This window comes from Haliotis cracherodii, unplaced genomic scaffold (genome assembly GCF_022045235.1).
Source record: "Haliotis cracherodii isolate W230 unplaced genomic scaffold, xgHalCrac1.p SCAF_11, whole genome shotgun sequence".
NCBI classification, from domain to species: Eukaryota; Metazoa; Mollusca; class Gastropoda; order Lepetellida; family Haliotidae; genus Haliotis; species Haliotis cracherodii.
This window is the reverse complement of record NW_027266266.1, coordinates 46,063,204-46,089,046: the sequence shown is the minus strand read 5'-3', so window position 1 is coordinate 46,089,046 and position 25,843 is coordinate 46,063,204. Positions and strand designations below refer to the sequence as shown.

Below are 25,843 nucleotides of genomic sequence, written 5' to 3'. Positions count from 1 at the left end.
CGCTGTTATCTTGCACAATGCATTTGTCACAAGTAAGTGTTTACATTGGTAGGTTTACTATGCCTATGTAAAAACAACATATTTTGTTCAACGGATTAGCCAATAGTACGTTTTCGATTGTTCACTGAATTTTTTAAAGAACCATGGCCATCATGAACATTGTTGTCATGTGTGCTATCTCAACTGACCAATGAGACTTGACACTCATATGAAACACCTGAAACAAATTTACGTGATCAGTTGAGAGACGAACTCGGGTTATAACATCCAGAAACGCTAAATAGAGTTTTAAATATTATACATGTATATATGTGTATATACTTAGATATTAGATTGTTACAAAAATACGTGACATCTCACAAGCTTCTTTGTTCGGCTGCTAACCTAGGGGTATTGTTCCTTTATGTGGATATTCACGGATACATTCCTCAAACAAGGTCATTGCCTAATATTACTTATATAGCTTTGTCCGGTTGTAATAACTAAATTTGCATTTGGTTTTCAATCTCATGCGAGTCAGACAACACCAACTCGTTGTTTTCACAAGCCTTTTTCGTTTGTAGATGATGTGTATGTTACACTTAATGTGTAAAATGTGATTCACTCTGGCAATTTATAAAAGTCTAAATATTCAGTCATTTTACAAATGACCATTTAAATAACAAATTTTCTAAAATATATTGAGACGTTCAAGAGGGATTAGAACATGACAACAGGCTAATTACGCTAGGGTCAGAACCAAAAAATATGGAGATTCGTTTTGTTTTAATCCTATCATTTTCAGCTGGGGGATGAAATTAAACATCAATTGTAATTCGTTATAATACATTTTTCAGTCAATTTGTAAAATAACTGAATATTTAGAAGTTTGATATATTGCCTAAGTGAAAATTTTAGTCATATTACACATTGGCTATAACATTTACAAACGATAGAATAAGCAATGCTCAGGTGAAATATTAAATAAAAGCGACAAATGCGCTTACTGTTGGCGCAGCACAGGTCGCGAACTAGTCGAGATTTCTGGGATATCACCAGGGTACTTACGGTAAAACACAACAACAAAGACAACATTGTTGAAGATCAGTGCCCCTTTAAAGGAGACGAAGCAAGTCTGGTTGATTACCGTTTATGTTCAAGTTACCACAGTGCTTTACGAACATGGTGTCGGATCATTTTCCATCCGTTATGTCATTGGAAGTAAATACGGCCCGTAGTGCAAAGGCTAACCGGGCGACGAACGAGGATAATAATGTATCATCAGATATAAAGAGAATACGACACGATTGCCTGTCAGATACCATTTATCTTACAACGAGTTTTTTCAAAACGCTTTCGCTCGTTAGATACGCTTTGAAACAACGAGTTGTAAGAAAAATGGTATTTGACAGGCATGAGTGAAGTAATCTGTTTCTTACACACCCTACAATCGCACGTTATTAGCATCGAATCGATGCGTTTTGTCATGATCGCAGTGGTGCATTCATAAGTAATGTAAGTAATCAGAAACAATCAGATTAACTGTGTACTGTTATTTGTTTTTATGTTTTCCAATGTAACCAAGGGAATGTGTCAGGTAACTACCGTCGTCGTTGTGCGCGACTTTGCGTCAGTCATGGCGTCACACAGTACGGAAACGTTTACGATTTCTGTTGAATTTCCCTGATCAATTAGACGAATTCATCTCTCAAAATGGGAGAGTGTAAAATCTGAATTTTGCTTTGTTTACATTTCAACAAGTACAGTTTTCCGAGCACAGTGTTCGTATCCAAACCTAATTTATTTCGCTTGATGTCATCTCGAATAATTTGTATTTGTGACAAAGACAATTTGTCATTTGATTCTACAATGTAGGAGGAATTCAGGGATGCATGTATCGCAGCTGAGTTTGAAGTGTACGTGATCTAAAAGGCGTTTCATAAGCAGCATACGTGAAACGTGTTTTTTGTCAACAGAATCCAATATGGCGGAAAGTGCACTTCGGCGTTTGTGTTTGGGTATTTTCCCAGACGTTCAAAACGAGTCCAGATTCCTCGGCGACGTTTCAGAATTATCACTGATGTTTTGGTGAAAAACAGATTCCCGTGATCACTAATGTGCTATTTTTGAAATTCAATCCTTCGACTAAATATCTGATATTTAGATTTCTGAACACACAGTAATTTTGCTTTGCCCAAAATGACAGTGGATGATATCACAGAAGAGACAGGCGATTTGAGCATGAGGAAGATTGTATAGATGACTTGGTCAATAATAGCAAGAATGAAATATCCTTTTGGAGACGTGTCAACAATATTATTTCTTCACCTTCTGTGACAAGCAGCCCAGGTATTAGCAATGTGCAATAGACAGAATATTTCCAGCATTGGTTTAATTTAAGGGATATACATGTGGAACGGGACAATCTACACGCGGAACAAGATTTAATCACCAGCCCTTTTATTAAAGAGTGCAATTACTGAAATGATGATGGTATGAATAATCTCCCGAATGCTGATATAACAGCTACTGAAGAAGAAGTATTACCAGTATTACATAACTGGAAATTTGGTAAATCAGCAAGACCGGATGGAATTTTCCTGATATTGTGAAATGTTACAGCACTTCCATCATATCACACTTAAAAATAGTTTTTCATAGGATTATGCACAACGGTGTATTCCCTTACGAGTGGGCAAAGGGTATAATACTTCCCGTGCATGAGAAAGATAATATTAATCATGTCAATAATCATAGAGGAAATACGCTGGTGGATGTTTTTGGAAAGTTGATAAGGTGGATGTATTGGGAAAGTTGATAACAACAATATTAAATGAACGGCTCAAGACTTTTGCGGAAATTTATGAAACGATTCCTGAAGCTCCGGCTGGATTTCGAAGCAGATGGAGTACAATTGACAATACATTCACTTTACAGTGTTTAGCACAAAAGTATCTCTCAAAAACGTCGAGGTAGATTTTATTGTTTGTTTGTTGATTTCCGAAAAGTGTTCGATTCGATCAAAAGGAAGTTCTTGTGGTATTTACTACTGAAAATGAAATCAACGGTTGTTGATTGGGGTTTTTGAAGGATCTATACTCCAAGATCCAGTGTGCTGTCGGGACATCAAAAACCTCTCTTTCAGATTATTTCGAATCACTGACCAGCCTTCGACAAGTCTGAATGTTGAGTCCCTTCACGATGTTTAACCTTGACTTACAGTTTATGACAGAAAGAGGAATGTTTTTTTGGAGGGGAATTCGTTGACAAATATTACTTTTACTATATGACGACATTTTATTTAAATCATGTGATATAAAATACAGCCCTCTCTTCTTTGTGTTGCGGAGATTTGCGGTTGCAAAGCTGGTCAAACGGTCGATACTTTTCATCCTAGTTTTTGTAAAATTTGTTTCAGGGGTTCGTAAATATGCACCAAGCACATCAAAATTGTCTGAATAAGATATATTAAATGTAAAACAGATATTATGTGCATATGAAAAGTGTTAAATGCTGGTGTAAACCAATCAAAATGAATGGTGACAGATATCCCCGACAGTGTTATTCACAATGAAGGAGCTGGATGAATGTGATAGAATTCATAACTCATAACTAATGTTAAACCTTTCCGCTACATTTATGGATTTGGCTACGTTTGCATGCGCACGAGCAGAATATTTGTGATGTTAATTGTTTAGACAGCGTTTGTTGGATTGTAAAAATAGTATCCAGATGAGAATTGATGAGTCTTGTAAATTAAGGTATTATTCACACGTTAAGATAGCATTGGATATAGAATATTATGTTACAGCTTTTAGAAACATCAGAAACAGATCACAACTTTTGAGCTAGTGTAATTTGACGCTCTTAGAAATTTTCTGAGAAAGTACATGCACAAAGGGGAAGTTCACTTTTGGAAAGTTGGAATCACCCCTGTTGTCATATAGTCTTGTTGAGATATTTGTGTCACACTTAAACTTTATGCATAGATCTAAATATGAACCAAGTGAGTCTGTGTTAACCCGTCCCTTCTATTTCTGCTTCAAGTGGGTAGATCAGTGAAGGGAATCGGCTTTTCACCGCTGGGGAAATAGTGGCAATTTTAAAATATGTAAGATATAAAAAACACTTTCATTAAAAACTGTCACTTTAGACATTACATACCATATGATGGAATCCTGGAAGGGACATTGTCGCGTTGTCGCATTGTCACCCTTACAACTAATGCCAAAAGTGTCAATATTAACCAAAGCGTGACAAAGCGATAATGTGACATTTCATCAAAAAGTTGCGTTGTCACATTGTTACCCTTTTATTGGTCACTGCTTATTTTGGAGATTTTAACAAAACACTATCTATGGTTATAAAGAAATGCTCTTAGAGATCGAACTCAGTTACAACAACTACAAATGCGCATACATATATGTGCGTCCGCGAAGGAGCTAAGTCTGTGAGCTTACGGGTCGTCAGTTATCTGAAGTTCGATGTATTGACTCCGAAAAAGTACATATGATTCAAATATTGACATTGCTGAAACATTATTGTGAAAATCGTGAGGCAGTATTGTTTAAGGCCGCTCTGAACAGTCATTGCGTGTCAGCTTGATGTGGGCGAAAAGCCTGAAGTGATTTAAGTCCAAAATGAAGACGCTTAATCAGAACGAACTGGGAATTCGTACCCACGATCATAAGGTTCTGGCACGCTTAGGGGACATCACTCTGCACAGTGAATTCATCGTAAAAACGAAGTCACTTGCCCAAAGAGGCACCACATGTGTTGCATGTGCTTCAGTGTGGAGCAGGACTGAAGACCTAGAAACTCTCAGGAGCCAAGCAGCCGAACACAATCACCAATCCAAGGACTCCCCGTGACTAACGTGACCTGTGGTTTAACGCCGCTTTGAACTAAATTACAGTTATTGCACAGTGTGTCAGGAAATCCCTGAGTGTATGGTGCTGGGGTTCAATTCCACGATCACAGATTTTGGTACTTCTACTTTTGTAAGGGGGCGGTCAGGTAGACTCGTGGTTGAAGCGTTCGCTCGCCACGCTGAAGGCCCAGGTTCGATTCCCGACATGGTTACAATGTATGAAGCCCATTTCTGGTGTCCCCCGCCGTGATATTGCTGGAATATTGCTAAAAGCGACGTAAAACCATACTCATTCACTCACTCACATCTCTAAGAGACGCGAACGACAGGGCCATCGATTTGAGAAGATGTCAGAGATCAGAATTAAATTAAATAGAAACGTTGTTTCTTGCTGTGAAGACACATTATAAGGTTTATGAAAAACGACACAGACAATAACGATATATGAACTACTTTCTGAAGCAACGATGAAAGAGTTGTTTTAACTTTGAGAAAAGCTACTCACATTGCCATTGCTATTTTGGTTTTGGAACAATTGGAGCTAGCAAATGACCACTGGAGTTTGAAAGGAGGTATAACCACGTGTACGCATGCGTAGATTAATTTACTTACAACGCATGCGCACCAATAACTGAACAGGGCGACAACTCAACAATGCAACAAAATCAATATGTTTTGATGGGCGACAACGAGACATATTTTCAAATCGAAAAATGTTGCATTGTCGACCTTTGGTAAAATATGAAATATTGCCCAAAGCGCAACAATTCGATGATGTGACAATGTGACAAATAGCCAAAATGTCTCATTGTTGCATTCTTGCATTGTCGCACTTTCGTTAATTTTGACACCATTTGCTTGTTTTTGTAAGGGCGACAATCTGACAGTGTGACAACGCGACAATGTCCCTTCTAGTATTCCATACCTAGGAGGTAGCTGCACACATGATAAATAGATGAACAATATATAATAGTTTACTAACTACCTGTAGGGAACTCTGCAGGTTCCAGTGTGATGGCGTTGTATGCTTCTGTATCTGGCACACCATTTGGTCTCTCTGTTGGGGAGAACGTAACTGATCTGACCATTCCTGCCACCTTGATAGTATCCTGAAGATGTTTTACGTTTGCTTGAACAAAAATTACTCCAGTCCTGTCAAAGGGTATTTCCTGTGGTGACTCCTTCAACATGGAGTTCAAAGAGGAATCAGAAGACCCCAGTACTTGTAGATCTTCTACCTTGTCAGCTTTGCTGCGCATCTGCCGCATGTATTCAGAAGAAGACTTCACTTTAGTCAGCAGTAGTCTTGTCGAATCCAAGGCCTCCTCTGATAGCTTCAGATTCGTAGCAGAATTCCCCTCAAAATCTGATAGAAGGATTGTTCTTCTTTGATTCAGCCCATCGACCAGGTTGTCAAAGATTTTGTTAATATCATCTCTTGCTACTCTCATTGACAGTTTGATGTTTTCTATCTTCTTTTGAAGGGCTGACTCCGTTTCGCACAGTCTCTTTATCTTCTCCTCCATATTTCCTAAAACATTATTTGTGGACTTCGCCTTTCCTTGGTGTGCTTCATCCACGGACACGACGTTGTGTCCATTCCCTTCTTTGTGATCCACTACAGTGCAGGACACACAGACAACCTTGTCACAAGTGTAGCAGTAGAACTGTAGAGGTTGTTGGTGCTGACTACACTGATGTAGACGACGAAAACTCTGCACAGGTCGGCCCTTCATTTCATCGAAGGTATTTATAGTGTGGGCTTTTGTTACCATATTCCGTTTATGGGCACTTAAGCAGATGGAACATAAAAATGTTCCACAGTTGTCACACTGGGCTACAGCCGTTTCCTTGTCAGGGCAATCTGTACATGGAAGATGGAGACCTTTCTGGATCTTGAGGTAGTCCAGAGTCTTCAGGATGAGAGTCTCTTTGGGCAGAGATTTCACCCCTCCAGGCAGATTATGTCGGCGTCTACACATGGGGCAGGATAGGGTTGCAGCACCTCCAGTGTAGGTTTCCAGACAGGGCTGACATATCGACTGTACACAACATGGCATACGACGAGGAATTCGTGTTGACTCATCAAAGTGTTCTGTACATATTGGACACTCTGTCAGAAGATCCTTGATCGCAGCCACTGACATGAGATCCGACATGTTTGTCTGGGAAAATGATAATGAACATGATATATGAACTGGGATCAATTTCTTTTATTGTGATGTGTCGTGAGGCAGTGGTTATATGTGTGTAATGTACATGTTAAGCATTCCATTAGCAAAGGCATAGTTGGGAAACAATGGGTCAACTTCAAGAAGCATAGACTCCTACCTAAACATCGAAATATCATCCCTTCACAGGCATGTTACAAACTGGAAGATGTGTTATATCTAAGTGTTCATAAGAACCAAGCAGATATTCATGATTTTACTCGTCATATACATAACTCGCAGTGTGAAAGTATTTTACTCCGGCAGGTGATTTCATGAGTTCTGGATCAATGTATATAAAATAGACTTGTATTTAGAGCTTTCATTGTATTTTGTGCGTTTTTGTAGTTGCTGGGTTTTTTAAGATTGGTTGATATAACGTACAGCCACGGGTGACCAAAGTTTAAATCCTCCTGGGAATCATGCAGGGAGCAGTCACGCCTTTGAATACTGTTCAATGCGCCATTAAACCCAACTGACTCACTCATACATGATGTAGTCCATGAATGTACATGTGCAGTAGACACTTTCGCCAAAGAAATACCCCATGCCCTAGAAAAGTAGGTCACTACACTGTGTACGTGAGCACATCATATACTGAAGTAGTGTGTTGTGCGGAACCTAGTGGGCAGCTCTTGCACTAATGCAAATAAAGTTTTACTGTTTTAATGTTCCTAAACTGTCATCGCGTGAAATGTCAAAATATCAGTAAGTTGTATGCGTGTGTTGGTATAGGGACTCACTGATCAACTAGTTAAAATCTGAACATTGCGGTTACTTTCGTTTTCATGTATATTCACAGGGTCTTGGTGCACAAAATGGACAGGAAACTCGAACAACACTCATCCAATAACATTGTGAAAAATATAACCTTAATTTTATATTCTGTATATAAAGGCTTCTTGTGATTGAGAAACAAACTTTGACGGGGTCCAGGGCGACCTATTTCATTCAGGTGTTGATAAGAACCAGGAAGTAACTCGAGATTCACATCAACTTATATAATCACCTGTCCAACGGTAAAGCTGCTACATTACAAACGTCGTGTGATCCTGGTAAGGCGACATGTCATTATTAACACACTGAGTAACTTTCTTACCTTCGAGAAATGACAGTAGAGAAGAGGGTTTGAACAGAAGGTGTGTACTGCAGATACTAAACGACCTTCGTCTGATCTGCACACGCCCACTAGCTACTTTCGTGATAAGAACTACTCCGAATGAATACGTCGTATAATGAAGTAGGTCAGTTGTCAAAAGTCAACCTCGATAACTCCGTGTGGGGTGTCACGTATACAACCAGACACGTACGTATTTGCACAATACCGTTTCTTGCAAGTAGCTGTAGGAACAAATTGATAAATGAATTCATATTACCAGTGTCAGTGGTAACTCAAATTTTTATATAGCAGTTTTCACATCATACCCCATATCAAACTGAGACCTCCATGTCATAACGTGGACCAAATAAATCGTGGTCGATAGAATAACCTTTTTATCATACACAACAACAAAAGCAAAACGCATCCATAACATTTTCACCTTGTTTAGAAGACAGTATCATGGGAAAGTTAGCCGAGCAGAGGACGCACTCCACCCAGGACTGATATCGGTCACCCATTCAAAATGCATTGATAAGCCCTTATCATCCCCACAAGGGTGTAACGAGGGTCTGGTTACTTTATAGACACCCCCTGTGATATGACCGTCGTCATGTTGGCTTTATGATAATGTGCAATATCACACTGAGTAAAATCAAAAGTGTATAATCTGAATATATGATATCTATCTTGGTTTGATCTATCTTTGTATTTCTTTAGCTAATTTGTGTTATTAATCGCAACTGGTGTTCCAGAAGAAAAATGATTAAATTTATCCGTTAAGTAAATATATAATACCAGGATAAATTCATTTATTAGCGGCATCAAATATTGATGGGCCCTGAGAGTTACCCCCCTTTGGTAACATTATATATAGATATATAGATATATACAGATTCAAGTCGCGTTTTTGTCTCTTCTTGCCAATGTTGTCACAACCCTAAGTGCAGTTAAATTTAACCAACGGCTCGCCAATCAACAAGGCAAGAAGCTACAGAAAAGGAAAGCGAAGGAAGACGGCCGAAAGCGTCAACGAGATGAGATCACATTGAGGATAAGTCAGCATCAGTGAAATATACTACTTTTGACAGTACAGTTGAAATGGTTCACACTTTAGGTAAAGGCTGCCAGTTAGCAAAGTCTGACATAAAGAGCGCTTTTAGACTTTGTCCTATTAATCATTCAGACTTTAACTTGTTAGGAATAAAATTCAAGCAACAGTAGTATGTGGATATGTGTCTACCCATAGGATGCAAGGTAAGTTGTGCTCTCTTAGAAAAACAAACTGGAGATGTTTTACATTACATGGATGACTTTCTTTTTGGAGGTGAAATGAATACAAATGAATGCAGCATAGCACTAGATACTTTTCTGAATCTTTGTGAAGAGTTGTGGGTCCCTGTAGCACATGAGTGAGTGAGTGAGTATGGTTTTACGCCGCTTTTAGCAAGCTTTTACCAATATTCCAGCAATATCACGGCGGGGGACACCAGAAATGGGCTTCACACATTGTACCCATGTCGAGAATCGAACCTGGGTCTTCGGCATGACGAGCGAACGCTTTAACCACTAGGCTACCCGACCGCCCCTGTAGCACATGAAAAAACAATACAACCTTGTACATAGATCACCTTTTTGTGCCTAGAAATTGACACAGAGGAGATGTCAGTCAGGATTCCTGCAGATAAAATTGCCAAGTGTCTGGAACTACTCTCTGAATTAATGGAAAAACGCAAAGTCACTTTGAAAATGATGCAGTCTCTCATTGGAACCTTAAATTTTCTATGCAGAGCTATCCCTATGGGACGTCCTTTCTCTAGAAGAATGATTGACTCCACGAAGTCTGTTCACCAACCACATTACAGGATTCGCATTACTAAAGAGATCAAATTTGATTTAGCAACATGGTACTTCTTCTTCAGAAACCACTATGGCATATCTGTATTTCATAATAGGTTATGGATGGATAATAATCAGATTCAGTTGTACACAAACAGTGCAGGTGCAGAAGACAAGGGATTTGGGATATATTTCCATGGAAGATGGGTTTCAGAAAAGTGGCCAAAGGAATGGATTGAAGCTGGTTTCCTTTCTGACATCACATTTTTGGAATTATTTCCAATAATCATTGCAGTAAACCTGTGGGGTCATCACCTCTGACACAAGAAAGTTGTTTTCAACTCTGACAATCAAGCGGTGGTGACCATATTGAACAAATTATCTGCAAAGTCACCGTGAGTACTTGTAAGGGCATTAGTTCACAGCTGTTTGAAAGTTAATCTAATGGTTAGAGGCAAATACATTCCAGGTAAGCTCAAAACAATAGCAGACTCGTTGTCTCGATCTGAATTTCAGAGGTTTCGTCATATGGCACCTGGTGCGGACTCAGAGTCAACACAGATACCAATTTCAATCTGGAATCACTGAATACTGAAGCTGAAAGGCTACTAGAGCATTCGATCGCAGAAAATACTGGGAAAGCATATAAATCTGCAGTATATCAATTTGAGATGTTCAGATCACAAGTAGGTCTTCCAGTCACATGGCCAGCCCCCTTACAGTATGAGTTAGAAACTTGGGTTACCTGTTACTAAAACAGGCATCGCCAGCTACAGTTGCACAACACTTGTCAGGATTGGCCAGACAACATAAATTACTTGGCTTTCCTGACCCAACTGATAACTTCCTATTGAGAAAAATGCTGAAAGGTATGAGGAACATGTCTTCCATGGATGATAGCAGGGCCCCAATTACCCTTTGTTTGCTTGATAAACTGATGCACGGTTTGCAGCATGTCTGCTCATCACGCTATGCAGCATGCTTGTTCAGGGCCATGTTCTATCTTACATTTTTTGGATTTCTTTGGATAAGTGAGGTCACACCAGCTGGATCAAAACATGAGGGCGGATTACTGTTTGGTGATGTCACAGTCCTAGAAAGCGATATTACTCTAAAAGTAAGATTTTCTAAAACTGATCAGACAGGTCATGGCTCAACATAGCACTTCATCGTGTGCTGTTTACAATTTGAGGTCGTACTTGTCAACTCGACCGAAGTCCTCAGCTCCTCAACTGTTTCTTCACTACAGTACTGGCCCAGTGACTCAGTTTCAATTCAGGGCTGTACTTGCTAAGGCTCTTAGATTTATTGGCTGCAGTACATCATCATACAAATCACACTCATTTCGCATTGGTGCAGCCACAACAAGTGCGATTCAAGGCATCCCAGAGCAAACAATCAAGGAGTGGGGACGGTGGAAGTCAAATGCCTTTAAATCATATATTAGAATCAATTTGGCTTAATTCAGTATCTCGTCATCAAATGCTTTAAATGCTTACAGAAATTTGGATAATTGGCTTATCGATCGTGTACTGGGCTCACAGAAGGGCAGTTGGGCGACCGATGGGTTTACATCTGTCTTTGGTGAAACTTGGGAGAGAGATAACTTGGCTTGGGAAGAGGGGAATGAAGTGGCACCAACTAATTCCATATCTCAGACGAAAGATCCAGAGGTCACGCCCCCCCCCCCCCCCCCCCCCCCCCCCCCCACCAAAAAGAAAAATACTTGTTATACAGTTGGGGTCCAATGACCTTGTCGATATAAGTGGTAATCAGTTATGCTCTATTAAAGAGGCGGATATCATAATATTTCTCTCGTTTGAACACTTGTTTCGTCAATATGGATACAGAAGCTAAACTGGACGCCATTTTGCAACAGCTCAATTCGAATAAAACAGAGTTTCAAGCCTCTCTTAATGAGAAGATTGGTTCATTGAGGGAAGAGTTTATACAGACTTCAAGAGATTTAAAGAAGTTGAAAGCAGAAAAAGATTTTACATGGTCAAGAGAGGGGAACAAAATTCAATTCAACTTTAATCAGGAAAGTATAGATTGCCTCCAGAAAATTCTGGGAGATATCCAGTCTTCTCGTCTGGACGAAGCAGAAGCTTCCGTAACGTCAGAGCTCGACAGGATCAACAGAAGGAACAAGCTTATCAAAATAGCAGATACATCTGAAGGTGGGTGGGAAACGGTTAAGAACTATGTTTCTCGTGAGCTGGCGGATGATTCCGATGACGACAAACATATCAACAGAGCTGAAAACTCAAACAGAAACAGGCAAGCGCCGTACTCTACAAATAGGTCAAGACGTTCGGCGACTGTCACCCACCCCGTGCAAGTTGCTGTTCAACCTGGTTCTACTTTACATCATATGCAGCCAATCACAAACCAGATTTTTCGTGGAAAAGGGCAAAGATCAGGGGCCTGTTTCGCATTTGGCGAATTCTCTCACTTCAGGAAAGACTGCCCTTACTTCGGAACAGGTCAAGGGGCGACAGCCGGCGGACAAGTTGCCTCAAGTCAGCAACGCCAGTAGTTCTGGTCAAGATTTGTCAGTTGCAGAATCAAAGGTGGTTTGTTCGGTGAACACGATTTGCATTTTGATATGATTGCACCTCTATGTGGATTTTAGGTAATATTTTGCTGTGTATTTACAGATAGCCTTCAGAATGCCTATAGTGATGAACTTGATGAACTCCCTTTGAATGTGCGCCAGTTAGCTGGACAGCTACCAGGTTTGTTGGCACGGTCCAGGGCAGATTCTACTTATAAAAAATATAGTAATGGATCTGCTGCTTGGAAAAGGTGAGCAAACGCTAATAATATGTGTGATCAGTTACCCGTTTCACATGTACATTTGCATTGTGCTATTTATCTGTTGTCTATTGTACAACAGAGTGAAACAACATCACCAGTGTTAACAGCATTTTATAGTTTAAGGCATGCTCATTGTAATATTGGACTAGAGAGTCCCACTGAAAATAGCCTTGTCAAGAATGTTTTGGAAGGAGCAAAGCGCAAACTGTCTAAGCCAGTGGTTAAAAAGGAGCCAATCACAGTTGATATACTTGAACGGTTGTATGATTCAAAAATGATCAATGCATCTTTAATGGATCAGCGAATAGTATCTATATGTTTATTAGCTTTCGCCGGATTTTTAAGATCTGCAGAAATAATTCATATATCTCGTTCTGATATTTTATTTTATAAGTCACACATGGTAATTTTTATTGAAAAGTCAAAGACGGATATATACCGGGATGGCGCATGGCTTGTTATTAGTAGGACAGATTCCAAGCTGTGTGCAGTAGCCTGTGTGGAGAGATATTTACAAGCTGCTTCTATTCATCCAGATTGTGATCAATACATATTCAGGAATGTAAGCAAATGTCGTTCAGGCTATGTTCTTAGAAAGGACAATGCTCCACTGTCTTATACCAGGTTAAGGGAACTATTTATTGATGCTTTAACTCCCTTTGTTGACAACATCAAGAAGTATGGTTTGCATAGCTTACGCAGTGGTGGTGCTACTGCAGCTGGAAATAATGGTATACCAGATCGTATGTTCAAACGACATGGTCGTTGGAGAAGCGAGAACGCTAAAGATGGTTACATCAAAGATAGTATTGATAACAGAATGAAAGTATCACTTTCCTTAGGCCTATAACTTTCTTTGTACATCTCGGCCGTGTATCACACAGCGTATTCCCATGTTAATGGTGTTGTGTCTGGATTAAGTATGTAGGGGATAAGGAGAAATAATATTTCTCTCGTTTGAAGAATGAATAAGATAGAAATTATTTTCTCCTAGCGGTATGTCAATCAAGGTGATTATGTGCCCCTAGGTGGCGTGATTAAGGGGGTATATAAGGGGTAGGACAATTTTGAATTGTTCTCCCTCGCTCACTGTGCATGCACGGCCTCACACTTGTTTCTTATTTATTTGATGAACATGTATATTAAATTTGGTTCTTCATTTTATGATTTAATGATTTCATGTGTTGCAGATATTCGTTGAAATGGAATACACATTTGAGGGTAATGTGTACTGTTGTAAGTGATGCCATTGCTTGGCTGGCGAGTCTTTACAATACAGCGTTGCTTCATTGAGAAAGTCCATTGTTGGATGCAGTGATGTTGCTTGGCCGGCGGGCCTTTATAATACAGCATTGTTTTATTGTGAAAGTGTGCATTGTTGGATGCAATGATATTGCTTGGCCGGCGGGCCTTTATAATACAGCATTGTTTTATTGTGAAAGTGTGCATTGTTGGATGCAATGATATCGCTTGGCTGGCGAGCCTTTATAATACAGCATTGTTTTATTGTGAAAGTGTGCATTGTTGGATGCAATGATATTGCTTGGCCGGCGGGCCTTTATAATACAGTGTTGCTTTTGATAATACTGCATATCCCATGCGAGTTGCACTGTATGTAATACATTATGAAATTCATTTGTAACATATGTTCATGAATTGTTAGTATTTCTGTTTGGAATTGCATATACATGTCATGAGTATACTATATACCCTTCAGTATTTGCTGCTGCATCCGTTGAGGGAACACGGTTCCAGATGTTTTCTTATAAAAGTTTTTATATCTGGTTTTACGTGTCGGGCTTCAGCAACATATAAATATTCATAGCAGATTGCTGACAATGTATATACAATGTGTATTCAATAAATATCTTTGTTTTATACTATACGCAAATAAATCGGCCGTGTATCACACAGCGTATTCCCATGTTAATGGTGTTGTGTCTTGATTAAGTATGTAGGGGATAAGGAGAAGCTTTTGCTCCAAACCAAGTTAATGTGGTCAGAGATGCTTCCTCAACTACACTGACGTGGGGCCAAGGGTAATGCTGCTATTGAGCATAAGCGCAAAAGGGTCAATCTGTTTGGTGCTGTGGCTGTTTGTAGCCGAGTGGGTACTTTGGTAAAACATGACATAACAAGTCAAATATCTGGCATGTACCGTGACCCAGTGTATGATAGGACCCATCTCTCTAAATTGGGTAATGACATTTATTTAACAATGTTTTGAATACCGTTCATATGTTGGCTTTCTAGCTTATTAATACCAAATATCTGGTAGTTTGCTAGCAATGCTGCATTTGGTGGGACATTCTTGTATATACAAGAAGTGGTGGCGGGGAGTCTGGGGGCCAAATGCTTTTTGCTGGTTGTTAATTGCATTGAGTTTGCTTCGCTAGAGTAATAGCAGGCTATGTGATACCCTACCTGTTAACTACTCTCAGTATCGCCAGGCAGTGTGACACTCCTACTGGTAATACTTTGTATGTGCGTACACTGCTTGTGTACTAGGTTTTTGCTGCGGTGCTTAAGGAGGCCCTATCGATGTGAATGTTGATATCCTCGTAGGTGTGTGCTTCCTTTGTTTTGCTTGGGTTGCCCAGACACCTTCGGGTAGGCACCCACTATAGGTTTTGGGTCCCTAGACTCCCAGCTACTGTCCAATTTGAAATAAACTGCGCCCATTTATTTTCACCAAACTGTTGTTTTTGTTTTACTTTCTGATGGTTAGCATAATAATTATTTTTGCAAGTCGAGACACAATCATTTAACTTACAGGTTTTGTATATCAGAGGTAATGGTGACATGGAAGAAATCAAGAGGGATATAAACAAAGGCATCTTTACTGGTATCAAGACTCATAGTTCATCCATTTATGAAGGCGTATATTTGATATTAATTCAGTTCTGTACTTTGGCCGTGCGTGAGATTTTCGTAGCTTTTTGTTAAAATTACCCATTTCATGATCAGGGGGAACAAAACCATCAACATGACGACTAAATACAAAAATGTGAAATACATATGTGTTCACACAGGGAACCCGTGTACTGAATTGCATCATATCATTCTGGATTTTCTGCTCAGGTTGATGATTGTGGCAAAGGACACGATAAAGAACAAAATGACTACTGTGAAACTTATAGTCGAGTGACACAGATACATAATTATAAGCCATGTTCCACATGTCACGGTGACATCTTGGTAAGTATACAGAATCTACATCTCCCCAGTGGTGGGGCGGTGGAGTAGCCTAGTGGTTAAACCGTTCGCTCGTCACGCTGATGACCCGGGATCCATTCCCCACATGGGTACAATGTGTGAAGCCCATTTCTGGTGTCCCTCACCGTGATATTGCTGGAATACTGCTAAAAGCGGCGTAAAACCGTACCCACTCACTCACTCCCTGCTGGTTACTGATCAAGTAAAAGATTCAAGCAGAGTGCAGACGGGTTGCGGTGTCTCTCGGGTAGTATGAAGAATAACCAACGCGGAATTACTGTAAATCTGTCTTTAGTGAATTGGTGATTTCACTCGAGACAGATGATCCGTAACTTCTCTTAGATTGTAGGGTCCTTTTTACCCATCAGGCGAGAAAAGCGGTGCAATTATTAAATTAGTAATTCTCACTGTGCAAGAGGATTTTTTTTCATGTTAATTGGCTGGATCAAACCAAATGTCATAACAACGTCACGTCATATCAAGCATAGTTGCAAATATTTAAATATGATGTCATCCATTGTGAATGACGTCAGAGAATATATTTACCGAGCTTATATATCTATGTGATACGGAAACCTATATTTTTCATTCATTTCACAAAAAGAAACGTATGTCGTGGGATAATCTCTAAATCATTTGCAAATTCCTATATATATTGCTATGTGAAACACTGTTATAACTTTCTGTCTTCAATTAAAGGAATCAATCAATTAGTACTGCAAAGATATATCAAGGCACATTAGCATTGCGTATTTAGCGTTTCGGTAGACTATGAATTAAAACTTACAAAAGCTGTTACAGAATAAAAAGAAAAATCTCTGCTTGAAGGCAAAGTCTGTTATACGATTCCGACTATATCGTAAGCAGGTGTCTATGAATCACCATCAATTAGTGATGATAAGGTTAGAGCATCCAGGTCCACCAGTGGCACCCGTCACTAAGACATGCAAAAGTAGTTCAAGAGTCCTCCTGCACAAACGCGGGATCATAAGGAAAAGTTAAAACAAGGAATTACATCGGCATAATTTTCATCACGTGTCCTCCACATCTGACATAAAACATAGTAGAGTAGAATTTAAGACACAATATGGTTCGAGCCTTTTGGGTGAGCAAGAAAGGATGGGATGGGATGCACACAATGGTCGCTGAGATTTGAACGGGGGGAATAATCATGAAGTCGTTATTCTTTCACAATGAACGTCGGATTCTGTCCAAGGGACCATCTTCTCCAACGATGTTTTACTGGCTCCTTCTTTCCGCAGTTTACGCGTTTATTCCCCCGCCCTGTCACCTTCCTATAGAGATAACAACAACTGGGTCATTCCTTCTGATAGTGTAAGGTTGTGACCTGATACAAGTTCACACGTCATGTTTGAATCTTGGGATGCATCTAGATACGCCATAACCCAGAATGGTCTGTCAAACACAATGTCAGTCACAGACTGAATCACTGTAGTGTTGTCAAGGTCAACAACATACACTTTACTGCTCCTACCGTCCAGTAGAAAGCCTAGATGTAAGGCACCTGCCTCACCAATTTGATTGCAAGCAATAGGTATATCAACGAGGAGTTTGCCATCAAACCTAACCCAGAGACAAAGCTGGTGCTTATGCTTTAGACATCCTATGATGCGTACACTCAGTCCACTTGATTGATTCCAGGAAGTATCTGCGGGGTTGGCAGTCATTGCTGTCTCAAACACCATGCTCCTTTTCTCAGTGACCTGTTTCAATGAGAAGTTGACTTTCACCAGTTGACTTTCACCAGAGACATCCTGTGTCTTGTGGCGGAGTTTTGGGCTTTTCATTTGTTACCAAAGTATCAGATACAGTGATGTCGTCACTCGCTGTACTGCAGTCCCATTCTAGGAGCGGACCTAGGGAGGAAACAAAAGACAAACCAATAACACAAAACACATTCATTGTAAGTCTAATTCACAAATACACATTATTGAATCAGTATAACATAACACCCATTCAAGTTGACAGCCGCCTCATAACAGAGAATGTTTTTTATTAAAATGATACAAGACGAAATATGTATTTTCAGCTTCCCATGTATTATTCCTAAAAGTGAAATACGTTACATTTCATTTCAGCGAAATATATAGTACAATCATATGAACAGTTACATGGGTTTTTTTTAAATGTCCCTCATCTATCCATCTAACTTTCACGACTATCTGTAGCTTGGAATGTTTTATCTGTTCGTTATTTAACGCAGCCAGCTATATGAAGGCGGTCTGTAAATATTCGGGTTTGGACCAGCCAATCCAGTGAATGAAATCATGAGCATCGATCTGCCCAATTGGGATATTATGACAAACAAAATACAAGTCAGCGAGCCTGACCAGCCGATGTGGTTAGTCGCCTCTTACGGTAAGCATCTGGTGCTTGTGAAACCGACGAGCATGCGTATGATGTAGACAAACAAAGAGCCATAGTCAGGGTTCAATTTTGATTCAAACCAATCATCAACAGACTTTGGCATAACCGTCTACGGAAATCCGCACAGGAGCCATACATCACAGATCAAGCAGTGCCCCTTATGTTGATGGGCACATGAGTAAGATAAGTTGGAGCTTAAACACCCGACATCTCCCGAAATGGCTCCATCTCCACTGGAAATCGTCTTGTCCACATCAGCCACTTAAACAGATTACCATGTAACTAAGAAATGAAATTCACCAACTGTCGAACTAAACATTATGATATACCTTTATCTATTTAAAACTAAATGTAAGTTTCACTACAACATACTCACATACACTATAATAATTTATATATCCAACCGTTAGACGTGGGACATCACAAATTGGCCACAGGTGTCAGTTTGATGGCAATGTATCTATCAGGCCCTGGTACATATCCCGGCCTCTGTGTTGGGAAGTATGCGACTGACCTTATCAGTCCTGCTCTCTGGATTGCGGAGGAAAGGTAGGTCATGTTGGCAGGTACAAAGCCTACGCCTTTCCTTGTATATTGTATCTCAACGTGAGACTCCTGCAACATCCTTCTGAAAGAAACAGCTGATGATTTCATAATTTGTAGATCTTCTGTCTGGTCAGCTCTACTCCTCATCTGCTGTGTGATTGTCCAAAGAAGACGTTACCTTTTTTAGCAGTTGTTTAGTTGACTCTAAGGCCTCGTTAGTGAGTTTAAAACCATTGCTAAAAAAGCCTTCGATGTCTGACAAGGATCCGTCTTCTGTCCTGACGTTCTTTTATCTTTGGTCAGTGCTGTGTTTGGCAGGTTACATGGCAAGGTCAATAACATGCTCGCGTTGTCATGATCATAGCCTCATATGTTTGTAGGTTTGTGTGTGGCTTAAAACTAACACAAATATATATATTTGTGCTTTTATATATTTATATATTCCGTGTTTACACTATATTGGTACCTAATACTAAAGAATGATGTATGTTGACATTGCTTCATATAGAAGAATGCAGCGTTGTCAAGCCCGTGGAGTATTGATGATGTGAGCCAAATGAAGGGTTACACCATTCACAAACACGAATAGTTTAACATCAGTTTTGAAGATTCTAGATACATATACAGCATTAAACACATATCCAATTAGGCGAGGCTTAAATATACTTATACCAGTTGACTTCATATATCCTGTATAACAATGCCCTTGCCTTTCAAAAACAATTATCAGTTTCTGCATGGATTCTAAAACATCCTGCCTCTGTCTCCTGGGGATTCACGGTTATAATTGGTCATTTGCAGTCTATGCGGCTCGAAAGAGGCGAGAACATGAATCTGGTGGTCGGGCTGGAAGACTTGGTTGATTTGGCGTCATCATACCTCAGCATAGATCGCTGTTCATTATATTATCAATCACTGGATATTCTTGGCCAGATTCGATTATATACAGGCCGACGATTTATAACTGGATTATTGCAGAGTGTGTTAGTAAACAAGAAACTTCTATCCTTGGTTATTGCAACATGTACTCACTGTACTCACTGTACAAACTGTACTCACTTAATACAAACGTCCCTTGAAGCTGTTTCTGTTGTAATTATTCGTGGGGCGTATAGTGACCTACAGCCTTGCATATGGGTCACGCACACGAGAACTGACAGGTTTTGACAATGCTCACATAGACGGTTGGGTTAATCATTACAATAGGGTTTGATGTTATCGTTGTAGGTTATCTCAATAGCAGCGTTTCTGTTTCAGTTATTGAGTGCGTTACAAAACATCAGCAATATAGCCACAGGAATAATGTTTGCAATCATAAAAAGGTATATACAATAACCAGTAAAAAAACAGATTCAATATAAAATATTCTCTTTCAGATGTGTGACACAATTCCTTGAACTTTACTTGATTGTTTTCTCCGCGTGCAAAGACGTCAGTTCGTCGACTTTGTTTAGTTCTTTACTTATCTCCTTGTTAACAATAGTTTGACCGAAGTTGAACTTTTCAGTTTGAGTTTAACTGTCACAGACGGCATACCTTAGAATTAGTTAGCTTGTCATATTCTAAAAGAACTTAAACTAAAGTAATAAAAGCGCTACAAAGCGTTTTAACCCGTCTTCCTCTCACCATTAAGCACATTTATTGTTTACAGGGAATCAGTTACAACTTGCACCAGTTTAAAGTTCGTACTGTTGCACTGTCACATCTCCTTCAAGCATCATATTTATCGCCTCTGTGGCCTAGTGGATAGTGCGTCTGCCCAGATAGCGGAAGGTTGGTGGTTCGATCCCCGGCCACGTCATATCAAAATACTCTGAAAGAAGTTAACCTGTTGCCCTGCCTTGCGATCGGCATTGGCAACATAAAATACGACCGAAATTAATAATTTGAAACAGTCACAGATTCACAAAATAGATTACAGCAGTCGCCTATCCAAAGGCTGCGACTAGCAAGTGAGTATATTGAGTCAGTAATGCTCCTTCTGTGTCATGGGGGCCTGTCAATAATCGAGTCTAGATCAGGCCTACCGGTGGTTGAAAGCAACATGCATGCCCAATAACGTACAATCAACCAAGTCACAGAGCCTGGCCATCTGATCCGTATTTGAGCTGCCTTTTTCAGCACGCAAGAAGTTGTCAGAATTTTTCTAGATCCACAAGGTAAATCAATAAAAAAGTGCAAGGTGACAAATACATTTTGATGTTTTATTAATATTCAAATCAACGAAGGCACAAATATTAAATCACACATACTTTGCATTTGTTAAGTGATATATTTAGATATTTAAATAATATAGGTTTGTATTATGTTACGTGTTGACGTCCAAACTGAAACAAGAGGACCCATAAATCCATGTATAAAAATATTTAGTGTGAAACCCAAGAAACGGCAAAGAAATGCTATACAATCAAAACTGTGATATAGAATTAACTAATTTACAAATAGGTACAAATTACTGCAAAGTAATTACAATGGGTGTACACACTAAAGTGGCAGTACAAAATCCAATGTCAGTATAATATACAAAAGTAAAAGTGAGAGCAATAAAGTCATTGGCATTAATATTTACCTTGAAGCAACAGCGGTCAATCTTCCAACATAGGCCTAGTCTGGATGTCCAGGGTGGAAACAATGATCTTCACACGATTATTTTTCACCAGCCTTGACTGTTGACATTTGAGCAGATGCACTCAGTGGAATGTTTGAAGCCTATGAGCGTACACATAGTTGCCTTGTCTAATGGGCACAAATGTTTATACAGGACACTAGTTCATGAAGAATGTAGCGTTTTCTCACTAAAGATACAGAACTTCTGTGTAAAAGCCACAACTGTCACATTCAAATAGTAGCGTCGAATGCCGTGAAATCTTAAAACTAAAAGGTAAAAAAATAATTTGTGTCATACAATGCCTAAGAAGCGGTTTCATTGGCAATCACATTGCACCAGCAGGCTCATTCCCAGTAAATCAACTGGTTAATGTGGAACCACATCATAGATCGGGTTGTCATCATTGGTTCGTGTAAAGCGCTCGGTTACAAATTCAAATAACAGGTATCTCCTCTAAAGTGGGACTACATCAAATTTCAAAACAGGGCAAGTTTATATACGATGTTTATCTAACAAATTCAAGCAATTTGGAAGCCCCATCCATAACATGGCAACATCACCTGTATATTGCTCTTCACTATTTCATTCATAATCCAGTTATTATAACATCACAATACAAATAGGCACAAATAGGCACCCAAACCGATCCAAACGGGACCCAAAAGCTTATTGTATGCTCTATAGTCACATAGAAGTGCACAGAATTATACTTTGTAGTCCGGACGATTGTGTTCTTTCATTTACTTTTAAGTCAAGAAAAAAGACTTAAAAGGAGAGTTGTTGGATTTAATTATTAGATGTTGTCTATACACTAATCTAGACGTACTACCCATTGATATATATATATATATACTAACGTCATGTACAGCAGCATTAACGCCAATAGAGTCCGACTACACAGCAAGTAAACAACATTGATACTAATGGGGCTCTTGGGTTCTATTTTCTGCAAGAAATATAAATACCAATGTCTTAAGGAAGCAAGGCAGAAACGTTATACATTGTAGACAGAAACATAAATTATTACTGCTGATACTGATAAATCACTGTGGAAAGAACTTTGGATAATAATTCCACAGAGAATAACATGACCACAAATTTTACCAGATGATTTCTTTCCTGTGGTGTTATGCAAGAGGTGAAGCAGTCACGTAAGAAAATATCATTCGAAAAGGTTTCATTGAATACGACTTCCTCCCTATCCCCAACCCCCAACCCTTAAGCCCCAACCCCCAACCCACCCAACTCAGCCTCACCCCATCCTATCTTGAAGCAACACCGGTCAATCTTCCAAAATAGGCTTAGTCTGGATTTCCAGGGTGGAAACAAGGATCTTCACACGATTATTTTTCACCAGTCTTGACTGTTGACATCCTACTCACCCTCACCCCAACCTACCTTGAAGCAACGATAGAAACATAAATTACCCAACCTCACCCCATCCTACATAACCACACAGGTAGGAAACACACGTTCATATTTTACGAGTGTTTCTTGTTCCAGGTCAAGTCAGCCATCATTATTGTGTCGTCAAAGTAATTTGGGTTGGAGTGTGTAAGTTCCTTTCAGCATTAGCTCAGTTAAATAAGAGCGCGTCAGTTTAATGTTGAAATCACGGAAATATTGCTCATGAACCAAGAACCTTAATCCAAGTATAACATTCGAAAGCACGGTCACCTGGCTATGCCCCGTCCATGACACATCGAATCACGGCGCTTTGGACGACTGGGCAGCCCGTGCCCCGAGTCATAAAAACCCTAATGAAAATATAATTTTTAGTCCAGCCCTTACATTGGGGGTGTTTTACTTAGTCAGATGACGTCATATGACTGACATAGCTTTATAGATAACAATCTCGCTGACATTAAATGACGTAGTCCTTTGTGAAGGTCATAAACATGGTCGAAGTAGAGAACATGAAATCAGATGAAAAAGTACATCATGTCTAAAAAATTAAAATACGGGCTATTCACAATTGCAGTAAAACATGGTAATAACAAACATTACGGGACTGTTGAAATGAGTTTATTACAGGCCAGGGTGTATCGATATGGAGCAGGGAAAGAGATGTGGTGGTGCCCCAGTAGTACCACACAAGTTATCTCCCATGAATTATCCGTTGCCATACGTTGACTGAGGTGATCTTCAGATGATTTCAACGAAGACTTTTTTTTGTGTCAGGACTTTCAAAGTTGTGGTCAATTCTATATTTCTATATTATATTCTATAATAGTACTGTTCTACCTGCATGTGTGTATACATTCATAATGAGCCACGGCAACGACACAACAGTGTCGTGTTGACTTGAAATAGTATTTGCCGTGGTCAGCATGCGATGATCGGTAATTGAGAATTGATATGATTGTATAATATAACACTCTTCGAAGGTAAGACGCATCTTATGCTTTATGCTTTATGCTTTGAGATGGTAAGATACTGAGGAAAGGAACTGGACATCAGCCGTGTTGCTTCAAATCTCAGAAGTGTCTGGACCCAATGATTCTTGTCATGAACATCGATCTACAAAATTAGGATACGATGACAAGCATCAACCAAGCCAGCGTGCCTGACCACCCGATCCCGTTAGTCGCCTCTTACAACAAGCATAGTTGTCTCTTACGCAAGCAGGATTCTAATCCGGATCGTCACGGGTACATTCGTATTTGTATTAAATATGTAAATCAAACGTGCTTTTACACATGTACACAAGTTGATAAATGTGTCAAGAGCATACATATTATTTTACTGAGCTGTGCTTGTATACATTGCATGTTACATACAGTTATTGTTGTGGATAGTGGAAACTTGTCTCATGATTGTAGTTGGCGAAGGTTCCTGTGATGTTGTGGCCTGAAATCAGTTCTCCTCTTACATCTGAACTTGCGGATTTACAAGCAGACATCATGACCCACATGGGTCTGTCAAAAGCAACATCTGTGACGGTGGTGTACACTGTGTTATCACCGGGATCAATAACTAATATTTTTTCATTATCCCCATCCATAAGAAAACACAGTTGTAGGTCATAAAACTCTCCAACTCTGTTCTGAATGAGAGGGCGATCACTGAGGAAGGTCCTATTATAGGCTACACTGAGACACAGCTGATGCTTGTGGTTGGAGCATGCAGTAACAAGTACACTCAGCCCAGTGAGTTGATAACACCCAGCATCTACAGGGGTGGGAGTCAGGGCAATCTGTTGTATAACTTTATTATCTTGTATCAATTCCTTTACACAAATCTGAAACTTTACGCGATACATGCATCGCTGGCCTTGACAGTTTTTAACCATTAAAGGCCTTGATGCCAGACATGAATTCCTATTTCGTATCCGACATCCTGTGTCAGGAGAAGGGACGGCTGAGGTGGTGTTTGTGATTACACATCCAGACACGTCACTATAGTTATAAGCAGTGCTTGAGTCCCATTCCAGAGTTGGGCCTGTGGGAAGAAAACGTCCATCATAAATACCGACACATCTTGTTGTCGTGTATAACACTTTAACTTCCTAACTCACAAGAGACTACCATCTACCAAACAGAAAAAAGAAAGTTACAAGTTATCATAGACATTTATAAGAAGTGTTATATCAATTTCAAATGACATAAGCGTTCTTCTCCTATATATTGGGGCGGTCGGGTAGCCTAGTGGTTCAAGCGTTCGCTCGTCACGCCGAAGGCCCGGCTTCGATTCCCATTTTTGATGTCCCCCGTCGTGATATTGATGGAAAATTGCTAAAAGTGGCGTAAATCCATCCTCACTCACTAACTCTCTTCTATATTTCTTGTACATAACATTGAAAACCCAAGATACTCCTGCATGGAACATCGCTAACGCAAATCCTGTCATAGCTCCTATACTTTAACATTGACTGACACTGCGTTTTACGCTCGTATAGATCTCGAAAGCCGTCGAAACTATCGAACTGAACAGACGAATGAATGACAAAACCAATGAATAATATACTGTAACATCATTGAGTCAAGGAGGCAGATCTTACATGTTATCTCCTGGTCACAGAGGCTCTGGTCCATCTCCATCACTGAAACAAAGATATTAATCAGTATGTGTGTCCCATGTACACGTACTCCCTGCTCGCACTACTTTAATGCAAGAGGTCTACTATGAAGATCCGGGTCAGAATAGGTCTAATGGGATCAGGTGGTCAGACACGCTGACTTGGTGGTGCATGTCATCGTATCCCAGTTGCGTACATCGATGCTCATGGTGTCAGTCACTGGACTGTCTGGTCCAGGATCGATTATTTA

General features: G+C 39.8%; 2 protein-coding genes and 1 pseudogene across 2 annotated transcripts in view; 1 reads left to right on the top strand and 2 right to left on the bottom strand.

Moving 5' to 3' along the window:
- The window catches only part of LOC139455874 (uncharacterized), a 42,191-nt gene that overhangs the window by 4,424 nt on the left and 11,924 nt on the right, over positions 1–25,843 (bottom strand). Inside the window, exons 2-4 of the mRNA XM_071237419.1 lie at positions 25,576–25,617; positions 8,839–8,843; positions 5,835–7,008 (exon numbers count right to left, since the gene is read on the bottom strand). Coding sequence (XP_071093520.1) covers positions 5,835–7,008; positions 8,839–8,843; positions 25,576–25,617 — 1,221 coding nt within the window. The remainder of the gene's footprint in view (positions 1–5,834; positions 7,009–8,838; positions 8,844–25,575; positions 25,618–25,843) is intronic.
- Positions 12,850–13,667, top strand: LOC139455873 (integrase/recombinase xerD homolog). The gene is made up of 2 exons (XM_071237418.1): positions 12,850–12,897; positions 13,119–13,667. Exons 1-2 carry the CDS (start codon positions 12,850–12,852, stop codon positions 13,665–13,667), a joined length of 597 nt encoding a protein of 198 aa, XP_071093519.1.
- On the bottom strand, positions 17,090–20,165 carry LOC139455983 (uncharacterized; annotated as a pseudogene).

Coding starts and splice junctions, on each gene's coding strand:
- LOC139455873 (XM_071237418.1), top strand. CDS start 12,850: ATGTACATTTGCATTGTGCTATTTATCTGTTGTCTATTGTACAACAGA. Junction 12,898..13,118: donor GTTGTCTATTGTACAACAGA/GTGAAACAACAT, acceptor TTAATGGATCAG/CGAATAGTATCTATATGTTT.